Source organism: Echeneis naucrates, chromosome 1 (assembly GCF_900963305.1).
Source record: "Echeneis naucrates chromosome 1, fEcheNa1.1, whole genome shotgun sequence".
In the NCBI taxonomy this organism is placed as follows: domain Eukaryota; kingdom Metazoa; phylum Chordata; class Actinopteri; order Carangiformes; family Echeneidae; genus Echeneis; species Echeneis naucrates.
This window is the reverse complement of record NC_042511.1, coordinates 2,934,649-2,945,797: the sequence shown is the minus strand read 5'-3', so window position 1 is coordinate 2,945,797 and position 11,149 is coordinate 2,934,649. Positions and strand designations below refer to the sequence as shown.

Below are 11,149 nucleotides of genomic sequence, written 5' to 3'. Positions count from 1 at the left end.
ACATTTCTAGATCCAGTGGACTTTACTTCAGTGCTTCATGTAAGATAACCGTAAATACATCCAGATATTTACATTTAAAGGACCGATGCTGAAGATGTTTTGTGACCTTTGCCAACACCTGAAGTCAAACATGCCATCCAGGTTGGTGTTTGAACCGGAGTGTGATTGAAACTCTAAAATCTGAGGACTGCATCATCATTGGTTAGTAGACATGTTACTTCTTTAAAGGACTGTCAGTCTCTGAAATGCAGCTCTGATTTATTGTTGGTCTCGCTCATCATGTATTCTTTTTTTAAGCTCTAGTTCTCTTTTACATATATAAAACTTTTTTTTTCCCCAGCAAATATTGGTAAAGCAATTTCATGAACCTGCTGAATATTTATAACAGTCGAACATCCAAATGAAAAAAAATAAAAATATGGTTCACAGAAACTCTGACAGTCAGTCTACCTTTCAGAAGTCAAGGTGTTCTTCCGGCAGACTATCACCGGGCAGAAAGCCGGCTCTTCATGTCCTGCTTTTGAATATCTACGGTGAAAACGGACAGGTGATGTATTCACTTTCCTGTGTGTAGAAGGAATGAAAAGACAAAGTTGTTTATTTCTTAGTTCAGTGTGTAAAGACGGCATCATCTGCATATAATGAATCACCAGATTTGACTTTTTCTGAAATCATCTTTTCCATTCTTTTCCATCTTACAGATTTAACATCATTCCAACTTTTTTCCCAATTTATTTGCCTTTTAGTATTTGATTTTCACCTTTAAGTGCATCTTTTAATTTAGTGTCTCGTTGTTATCTTGGGTCTGTATTCTGTAGTCTGTCTCTAACTTTAATATTAATGATAAATAATTAACCAACACTAAGTACAAAAGTGAATTAGGTTAGCAAACACAGCCTGAGGAACTGGAGCTTGTTAACTTAACACACTGTGTAGTGCTACCACACGTATGAATAAATTAATGCGATGTTATGTTGCAGACAACATATCTATCACAAATACAAAGTAACTGAAGTGAAGCCTAAACGTGGATCCTATATTTTTACATAATGAAGCTTCAGTTTATACACTTTCTCATAAAATCTGCCACCTGAGGCCAAATCTAAGGAAAATAACCTTGAAAGGTTTGATTTGCCGGATGGTGTGTTTTACCCGTGACAGCGTTGGTTGTGTAAATGTTACAAAACAGACCGCACATCTCATGTAAGTCGTGACTTGGCGAGCTTAACGCAGTCCGGGCACATTAGTAACAGCTTGCGTTAGATTTCTCATTTATGCTTAGCTTGCATCACCTGTTTACTGAACAGTGTAGAGTTGCATCAGTGAGATGAAGATCCAGATAAAGAATCCGCAGGATCAGACCTGGGATCAGTTTACAGCATAACACAAATCATAAATGAGGAAAATGAAAGTAGCAACATCAGGCGAGGAGCAGCAAGAATTCAGAACACGGTGTCATTCATGAATGACTCCTAAATGTTCGTTCAAAGGACATTTCAGCGTTGCCATTATCTCCCACAGGGGGTTTTGTCCTGAGGGCAAAGACTCCCCTTCACACGTGTCCGACTGATAGTCATTAATACTCAACTTCTGTATGTTACAGTGTCGTCTTAAACACACCCAGACCGTCCAATCATCGAAGACATCCTACCAACGCTGTTTTGCATTAAAGCCCAATCATCACTTCACCCAGATGGTGACTGGTCCAATCCACAAATGGCATTAATCCCTGTGAGGGGTATTTATAAACCGCTGGACCTGAAGCTCTGCAGCTACATGAAGAAGAGTTGTGCAGTTGGACAAACACATTTGGACAGTTGGAGGTAAGAAAGGTTTGAGGTTTTACATTCACATTGACTCATTTGGCAGATTCCGATGAGGGGACATCAGTAAAGGGCCTTGGTGTTCTGTGAGTTAAGAGATAGTTGGACAGCATAGTCAGTAAATAAATGCAAAAACTGTGGGATTTAAAATGTGAAGAATTTAATGAGCTTCTGGAAAACAGACGGACATTCCTGCTCTGGTAGGTCTGACTTTGGTGTTGGTGTTTTGACCGACACACTTTAGGAGCCAAACTGTGCAGGAGTAAGTTGTGTTTTATCCAAATGAACAGGCTGCTCCACTTCTTCCAGCGGCTGCTATGATGTTCAACACCACACTGACTCCCACCATCGGCCTCCACCCGAACTCCACCACCATCAGTGGGAATGGCGTACCTCCGCTGTGGTACCAGTTCCCGGTCTGCGGCGTGGCACCTTACGGCTTCGTCTTCTACTTCGGGGTCAAGGTGTTCAACCTGGCCGTGGGGACTCCCAGTAACGTCCTCGTTATCTGGCAGATCGCAGCAAAGAAGAGTGGCACTTCCACCTCTGACATCTTCATCTTCAACCTGGCCGTCCTGGATGCCTACTTCTGCCTGATGACGCCTGCCGATTTGCTCAACCGGCTGCTTCTGGGCGACAGTCGCATCTGGTACTTTCAGAAGTTTGCATATGGGATCAAAGATGTGGCGCCTCTATTTCTGGTGAGTTACTCTGTCCGATACTCAGCTCCAGAGCTGTGATTAACGTCTGTCTTAATCTGTCATTTTTAATTGTGATATTTTTGCTCTAAGGAGTTTTCATACTCATCAAGATCAATGCAGAATTATATACTTTTTAAAATGCAAGGATACAGAGAAAGAGGGAGTGTGTTGACTTTAATTAAAAACAGGAAATACACAGCAAAGGTTTGGTGGTTTAATAAATTTTTACCTGGATATTTTCAACTAAAGTATTCAGCTGAAATTCCTGGAGGTTTTTGTTTTTTTTACTTTGTTGTTTTGACATTTATTTTTGACATATCTTCAGACTTTCTTCAATGAAGTTTTACTTCAGTAATTTTGATCAAATGCACTGAAGTTCCCTGGTCTTCCTACTCCAGGTGTGTATCTGTGTGGACCGCTACATGGCTGTGGTCCACCCAGTGCTGTTCACTGGTATCCGTGACAACAAGGTCCGCATCTGCATTTCCGTGGTGGTCTGGTGCCTCTGCCTGGCTTACGGCCTCGCCATGACCCTGGACGTCACGAGCGTCAACGAGATCTTCAGCGGCGTCATCCTCTTCGCCTTTACAGTCATGGTCTTCTGCAACATCTCCGTCATCTGGGTTCTCCGCCGCTCAGTGGTGGGAAAGGAGGAGATGCATCCAGTGAAGAAGAAGGCCTTCAAGATGGTGCTGATCATCCTGGCCATCATCGTGCTCAACTACCTGCCGTCTGTGGCGCTCATGCCCTTCGTGTCGTACTACTCGTTTGTGGTGTTTCACTGCCGGATCAGAATCACCGTGTTCGCCATCATGGACCTGAGCTGCAGCATCGAGCCTCTTGTCTATATGACCAAAATGGAGCGTGTGGTCGGCGGCTGCTGTGGGCGGAGTTCAGCTCAGCAGCCACGTGATTCCAAGGTGTGACCAAGCTGCCGATCAGGAATCAGCCGCACCAGCAGCCGGCATCACGCACAAAAGGTTAAAAAAGAAAAAATAAAAAATAAAATAAAAATAAAAATCACTTCATGAACAGTAGATGAGACTCCTAAAAAGTGAACATAAATAATTTCATTGCTGGTCGAATATTGTTTGAACAGTTGAGTTTGTTTCCATGGAAACCGGTACTAAAAGCCCCGCTCCTTAACACACGTACATATCTTTTGGTCGACTTGAGGGACGGCCTGGGGCAGATCCTGGTTTACACACTCGAGCTGTGGGACCAATTAGCAGTGATGTAATGAACGGGCAGCTAGGCTAACAAAGCAAACATGTAACACAATAAATTAGTTAAAGGGACACACAAACTGTTGAACTCACTATTTATGCCTGAGATTTTCTTGAGCTATGTTTTAGACAATTATTTAAATGTATTTAAAATGTTTCTATTTTGATGAAAAACTTAATAAAGTGTACATTTGCACAACAGTTGTCATCTCACAGTGCACGTATGAAATCATTTTAAGTGCATAGTTGTCTTTGTTTCACATTTTGGAAATATTTCAGCAAGTGAATTTTACATAGATGCTTCAATTAATAAAATAAGTAAAGGTCATTACTTGAAATCCACATAGTTGTGAGTTTCACAAACAAAAAAAAAAAAAAGAAAAACTTGGCCACTGAAGATTATTCTGATCATTTCATGGTGAGCATGTTGGTTTTAAATCTGTGTGATTTGGCTGTGAATCTCCTTCAGACTTTCCAGACTTGCTTCAGGTCCGTCTTCTGACGTTACATATCCGGGGTAAACTGGGAAAAACTGTGGCGGTCTGGGTTTGGTGATCTCGTCTCCTGCCCCTGCTGGTGGGGGTAGGAACAGCGGGATCAACTTGGCATGAGCGTAATCGATCTCAAAACCCTCAAAAACAAGCGCCACCCCATTGGCCCCCAGGCTCTGCTCAAGAAGCTGCGACACCTTCCTCGCTGCCAGCACCAGTCCTTCGTAGTCCGCTTTTTCTAGTCTGAATATATCAGAGGTCAAAGGTCGGCGTGGGACCAGCACAGTGAAGCCAGGCGAGTTAGGGAACGGTGTAAGGAAGGCCACGTGTCTCTCGTCATCCCACACCCGCCACTGCTGCTCCTCCCCTCGAACGATGCGTGAGAACAGGCCAGGGTGAGCTGGATCGTCCCCGAGGAACGTCAGATCTGGAGGGGCGTCCGGAAATGGAAGCTTGGCCCGGATCTTGGTTTGGATTTCGGCCAGGCCGGAGTCGCTCCAACGGGGGGCAGTCTTGGAGGTGCAGTAGCCCGGGTCGTGGGCGTTGTGCTCCTCCTGTCCTGCCAGGTGAGGACGCCACTCTGCATCCAGACCGTGAAGGGGGAGGACACGGATCTGTGGAAAAGAATAAAGGTTTATTTTGGCGAACTGTGTTTCCACTACAAATTGCTCATTAAACGCACCTGCAGCAAAATTGGGTGTTCTTTTAAATAACATTTAATTTAAAAGTGTAAATTTGACTTCCTTTTGATTTACTTCTTGCCTGTTCCCAATTTACATCTTAGAAAATCCCAAAATTTAAATGATGAGTAATCATAGCGTCAACATGCTTTCCCACATAATTCTTTAAGAAAAATCTTTATCGATGGACCAACTCGTGATTTTTTTTATTCTTAAAAATCTCATTGTTAGAAAAAACTACAAGTCCCTTAAAGCTTTGAGAGATTAATTCCTAATTGTAATATTAATAATGATACCTGAAGCAGAAAACGTTTTTACCCCATCACAACAGGAGGAAAACTCTAACCTCACCTGGGCAGGTCTGTCTCTGTGGGGTCTGCTGACCAGCGCACACCTTCGAACCCCCAACCTGTCGCACAGCAGCTCAGCGACGGCTCTGGCCCCCAGCAGCCAGGACAGGTACTCCGGCTCCTGCAGGTGGAAGATGCTTCCTCCCGGGCCGCCAGGGGCACGGCGCTCCAGGATAACAGAGCCGGGGGTCCAGGGTCGGGGGTGAAGGTGGGCCACCAGACCCTCCGACTCCCAGATGACGTGACGGGGAACGCTGGAAGACATTCTGTGGAGCCAGAGCAGCACATTCCCCCAATAATCATTTATAACTCATATTTCATGTCAACAGATATGAAAACAAATAAAAACCATATTGTAATATGCAGCTGTATTTATTGGCATGTACTGATTTTTATCTTTTCAGTGCCAGAAGTATTTTATTTGGAAAGAAAGATGACGTGAAGAGATAATCAAAGAAAAAAAAAAAATCATTATTGTGCCAAACATGCAGAATATAATTTCTCCTTTTATTTTTAGGTCAGGCTTTTAATGTTTGCATTAGTTTACAAAGGGTTAGCAAACATTAAGTTTGTCATATATTTCAAATCACAAATTCATCTAAGTGAACTCAAATGTTTAGAGGAAGTGGCGTTTTTACAAGCTTTTGTTGTACATCCTTCACTGAAACTACATCAATACGGATATTTATCTGACGACTCTTTGACTGACTTAAATATATTTAAATATTCATTTTGTTTTTATGTGATAAAGAAGAGCATAAATTCATCCCATTTAAATGGTTGAACTGAGATCACACATCTGACTCAAACAGTTAACAACTTCCTTTATTTACAAAAACTAAACTGACATGAATTTCAGGTTTTCCTACAAATTCAACCACATTGTTTTGTTTTAAAGTCGATTTGCAGCAGGAAACATTAAAAAAAAGAAAGATAAGTTAATGAATAAAAGTTACACTGCATTAAAATGAGAGCCACATTATTGCCGATTATTAGCGTGGATTCATTGATTTGAGGAAAAATCGGAATGATGGTGAAACTTCAAGGTTTTATCATGAAAACCTTAACGCCATCTTAAAATGTCAGATTTTTTTAATGGAGTCTGGCAGGGAAAACCCTCGACACCGGCAGAGTCGTGTTTTCTATCAGTTAAAGTTATTAATTCGCACAGTGACAGATAACTTACCTTCTAATGATGAACCTCAGCATAAAACAACGGAAACAAACGGAGAGAAAACGGAGTTTGTTCTTCTTTTGGCTCGTAGTAAAAATCCGCCTGGCTGCCCGAACTGCTGCAGCATTTCCGGGTTCACCGCCTACGTCACCAGTGACGTAACTTAACTTGTTTCATTGAAGAAAAGCATCACAAACTGTTTCACATCGTTCATTGTTCTTTTTTTATTCTAAACAAACCACGTATAACGTTTCCAGATCGATTCTGATATTAATCTAATAATTACATATTTATCAAAAGGATATTTGTTAGTTTTCTGCCGTGCAGCTTTTTGTTTGAGAAATTGATCAAAAATGGTTGAATTTGTGGAAAGGAGCCTTAAAGTGCAGTGTTGAGGAAGATGCAGCTCTTTCAGGGTGGTTATCAGCCCGCTGGCCTGTTTTGTACAGTAAAAACTGAATTAGGTCATATTTTCTTCTGCTCATCTCAGATGATAAAATGGATGAATGAATGAATTTAAATCAATACATGTCAACTAACGACTTCATATTTGTTAATGAAGGGACTGAATAAAAACAGACTACAGTGGATATCCTTAATATTGTGATCCCAGCCGTCTAAATGCAGCTTCTAGATACAAAAAGTACCTGATTAGTCCTGTGCAGTCCTGTGTTTTGCTTTGAAAATATATATAATTGTAAATTAAATGTAATAAATGAATTTAAACGTGCCGAAGAAACCAAAAAGTCCAGACAGGACATGTTTTGTACCTTTACTGCCGGGTTATTGTGACCTGTCCTGATACAGGTCACCGTGTACTGTGACTTCATGTGGGCACGCTGTCCGATAACCATACAAGTCAATATTTTCACTCTCCAACAACAAACCTAACAGCGACTCCAGCTTAGGATACACAACCTCTTTAACGTGAAACCAACATTTAATTAACACAGAAAGTCTCTCTTTGGAGTTTCGAGACGTGACATCAGAGGGCGTCATTGAGCTGCAGACAAAAAGGAAGTGACTCATTCAGTGGTAGAAAGAAGGATTTCGAGTTTACCACCATTGGTGAACCGTTTCCCTATTTGTCAGCAACACCAATAAATTTTATTTTCAGTGTTAGCAGCACGAATCCCTCGTACTCTCGGTTCGTTTTCACTCTTCGCTTCCTCTTTCTGCTGAACATGAATAGAAGCCACTCTTCTGTCTCCGCCCTTCCAGTCTTACTATGGTCTGAAATGACTCAAAACAAACACAAACCCACATCTGTACTTTTCTACTTGTTGGGACTCCACATTAATCCTATCTCTCTGTCACTTAGCCTGAACTTACTCTTACCCATCTAACTTTAACCTAAACAAAGTGATACCAGTCAACAGCACTTACAGGAAGTGAGGATGAGACAAAAGGTCCTAACTTCGAAAATAACTTTCATTGGTCTTTACAAAGACGTGTACATATATGATCACACACACTGACAGGCTGCCAAAAGCTTCCAGTGTCTTAAATAAAAGAAATAGGGAGTGTAGATTATTGTGAAATATAGTTTGAAATAGTGACTTTTCCCTGGTTGGCCAACAGGATTAAAAAAGGAGACGGGCCTCTTTGCTTTGTGTGAGGTTTCACATGAAAGTCAGTGTCGTCCCACTTTCTGGGAGTAAATCTGTCTTCCTAATCTGCAGCCCGTGACCTCAGTAATGAGCTCAGCTGCTCTGGGCAGGATATGAGCTGAGGACCAGCATGATGATTCACTCAGACTTGAAGGCCAGGGGGTCAGACTGGGAGAAATTCAGGCATGGAGTTTCAAAAACACGAAAATATCTTTCTTGAGGTGACACGGAGGGGATCGCATACAGTTTCAGCTGAGCACAGCGAAAGTTGCTGGTGCAGAAATCTACTTGAGACGAGCAAGCAGCCGATCTAAATTAACAAAAAGTTTAAAAATGTGTATAAATAGACTGATAGTTTTATTGCAGCATTCTCAATTTGTGTAAAAAAAAAATGGATTTTGGAAGCAGAAGATGAATAAATTCTTCACAAAAATTTTATTTCTGATCATGAAAAAAACTAAAACAATAAACTCTCTCTTTTTGTTTGACTACAACTAGTTAATGTGCGTTCATTCATGTTTACTGCTTTGACCACATGTGTACTTAGCTCTTATGGGTTATGTTGGCTAAAGGCAGGATGTTTGTCAAGAAGTCATAAAGCAGCTCCTGGAATGTTTGATGTTCACAAGCCTGTTAACATCAGAAGGGTTTGACGTAAAAACATAGTTTTATTGAGGTCTCGGCTGACGGCGGCTACTGGAAGTCAATACAGACAGAGATTGTGATATTTATATAACAATGCCTTTGCATTACTTATTGAGATTCGGTCACTTGCTGTGGAGAGAAATGACGTCATGAGTGGGAAGGCTTGTGAATCATAACTGAGCTGATAGGAAGAGTGGAAGACTCACTAAACTAAACAAAATGACTTGGTGTGAATGGCACAGGAAAGCAGAAGCGCCAATGCAAATATTTCTGTTAGTGTTGCTTCATTTCCTGGTAATATATTCAAACGCACAGAGTAACAGCAGCTGTTTAAAGTCCAAGTGCTGTGTAATGTTAGTCTGTGAGAAGATGTAAAACATGTTTGATGTTCTCAGCCGAGGGCTCGACCTGACTGAGTAGTGGTATCTTTCAAACCCCACCTTCGTGCTTTTTAATCATTTCCCTTAACCATAAAACACAAAGTACACCAAAAAACCACTGTAAATGTGTTAATGGAATATTTAACTCATCAACTCAAAAATAGTTTGTGAAAGACATCTTCGAGTACCAAGAATCAGGCCGGATATTACAGCTTTCAACATCAGTCTTCGGTTCACAAGTATTGTGAAAAAGTTATCACCACAAAACCACCTTGGGTGCGTTTGCTCAACAGCTTCAACGGCCGCCTCAAACTTCATTGAAGTACATGTGGAACCAGCAGCATGCTCTGTTATCTCGTAGCTCTGGGTGGGGCAACACACGTGGAGCTCATTTGCACACAGACAGTCCGGCTTGTTACGTTCGACTTTTATCATAAAATATACTTAAATCAGACGGCATCCAGAAGCGCACTCTGTACACGTGAAGTGTCCTTTTTCATATCAGGCAGAAATAGACCGACGCTGAAGCCAGAATATCTGAATGCGTCAGATTTCTTAGCTATTACTGCCGTACAGTAGACAAACTATGAATAGCCTTACAGCCTTACTAGGTTTCACTCCTTTGGTGAGCCAAATGCTGTCCAGGCTCATAATGTAACGTGTGAAATGTAGTTGAGGACTGCCCCAGGCTGTAGAAGGATACAGCGCCTTCCAACTGGGTTCACTGGGCCTGCTGCAGGCACGGCTGTAAAGCAGAAGTGACTTTTCAAAGAAGGAAACGAAATTAGAGGTGGCAAATTTCCAGACAGCACTCTGGCTTCAAAATGAAGTGTTGTGCTGTTTTTAAAAACACCACACGGACGCACAACAAAAGAAGCGTTATAGTTGGTGTCAAGTGTTGATCGGGGATTCATGTACGGCTCCCCCCGGCATGTACGAGCACACAAGCCTCCTGTTTTGAGTTTCTTGGCTACAAAGCAGGCTCTTGTGTGCTGCGTGTTAAACAAAGCTTTAGTTCGAGTCCACGCGGACATGAAAACACTCACATGACTGCACACAAACTCATTCTGGTCCAACGCTGTCTAATTGCATGGCGAGATGAGAAAATGACACACAACCGGCGTGCTGCTTGAGTGAATGACAAGATAGAAACGGCTGTGGGGGTGATTACTGTGGAGGACAGAGGAATGTGAGGAGAATGTGTGCGGCTTCGCTCCGAGCCACCACACCCGTCAACCACAGGGAATTCGTCCCCATTCACATAAACCACTTTTACTTGATTCACAAAAAAAAAAACCTGCTCAGCCTTGTAAGGACGTTTGAGCGGTGCATATTTGAGGTGTTGCTCACAGAAACAGGACTCCACGTGCATGTCAGCCTCAGATCAACCCTGGTCTCCTAAGGTCGCATCTCACGTGGCAACTTTCAAACATTTTCCCGTGGACACATGTGCTGCGTATCACACACAGAAACACACACCAGAGGCGGTAATTCAAGAGTAGCTTAGATTATTTTAGCATTTTCAAAGTGGAGGAAGTGGAAGAGACAAATGCAACCATTAACCACAGGTGAGATCAGGTGTCAGAAAGCACCGATGAATAACACTCAGGTCTGAAACGTTAGAAGTGTGATCAGTAATATCAGCGAAGGCTTCAACCAGTTTAGCTTGGATGATCTCTTAGTAGCGTCAGAGGCTGTAAATAAATTTGGACGCAGCCTCCGTGACGTTACCCAGAGAGCTGAGTGGGCCGCTGCGCTGACGCCATCTTGGCAGTTTTTGACTTCACCTAGTTGCCAGCTAATAGAGGAATGAGCTGCCACTCAGATCGTGATCAAGTTAAAATGTCTCCTTTTGTATAAATTCAATCCCGTGATAATTTGTAAGCTAGAGGGAGCAGATCCATGCAGCTCTAATAAACAGGAGTTCTTCAGCCTTGGATTTTACTGTCTGAGCAGCACTGATGCCATCAGAGCGAGCAGAGATCTCACAGATCAACTATTCATTAGAAAAATGAACAAGCCTGCATGATCTCGGCCTTCAGTCAGCTTTTAGGTCTCCACTTTCGGCT

The 11,149-nt window shown here is 42.2% G+C and overlaps 2 protein-coding genes across 4 annotated transcripts; one reads left to right on the top strand and one right to left on the bottom strand.

Annotated features, from left to right (window-relative positions):
• Positions 1 to 66: 66 nt before the first annotated feature.
• LOC115045060 (P2Y purinoceptor 1-like) lies at positions 67 to 4,468 on the top strand. 2 transcript variants are annotated; one of them, XM_029504552.1, is made up of 3 exons: positions 67 to 1,823; positions 2,133 to 2,524; positions 2,923 to 4,468. In XM_029504552.1, exons 2-3 carry the CDS (start codon positions 2,141 to 2,143, stop codon positions 3,448 to 3,450), a joined length of 912 nt encoding a protein of 303 aa, XP_029360412.1. In that variant the 5' UTR covers positions 67 to 1,823; positions 2,133 to 2,140; the 3' UTR covers positions 3,451 to 4,468. The 2 variants fall into 2 exon arrangements, with proteins under 2 accessions (XP_029360412.1, XP_029360404.1); XM_029504544.1 differs by having other exon boundaries at positions 2,114 to 2,524.
• On the bottom strand, positions 1,755 to 10,199 carry LOC115045047 (uncharacterized). Of its 2 annotated transcripts, none has more exons than XM_029504532.1 (3): positions 10,127 to 10,199; positions 5,273 to 5,537; positions 1,755 to 4,855 (listed from the first exon to the last, which is right to left on the bottom strand). In XM_029504532.1, the coding sequence occupies exons 1-3, from the start codon at positions 10,144 to 10,146 to the stop codon at positions 4,184 to 4,186; spliced, it is 957 nt and encodes a 318-aa protein (XP_029360392.1). In that variant the 5' UTR covers positions 10,147 to 10,199; the 3' UTR covers positions 1,755 to 4,183. The 2 variants fall into 2 exon arrangements, with proteins under 2 accessions (XP_029360392.1, XP_029360383.1); XM_029504523.1 differs by lacking the exon at positions 10,127 to 10,199 and adding an exon at positions 6,458 to 6,581 and having other exon boundaries at positions 1,757 to 4,855.
• Between the last annotated feature and the right edge of the window lie 950 nt (positions 10,200 to 11,149).

Bases quoted from the DNA above. Each gene is read 5' to 3' on its own strand.
- LOC115045047 (XM_029504523.1), bottom strand. From the start codon at position 6,480: ATGCTGAGGTTCATCATTAGAAG. The intron at 5,538-6,457 runs GTAAGTTATCTG...CTGGCTCCACAG, and splicing joins CTGAGGTTCATCATTAGAAG to AATGTCTTCCAGCGTTCCCC. The intron at 4,856-5,272 runs GTGAGGTTAGAG...TCTTTTCCACAG, and splicing joins ACAGAGACAGACCTGCCCAG to ATCCGTGTCCTCCCCCTTCA.
- LOC115045060 (XM_029504552.1), top strand. From the start codon at position 2,141: ATGATGTTCAACACCACACTGACTCCCACCATCGGCCTCCACCCGAAC. The intron at 2,525-2,922 runs GTGAGTTACTCT...TTCCTACTCCAG, and splicing joins ATGTGGCGCCTCTATTTCTG to GTGTGTATCTGTGTGGACCG.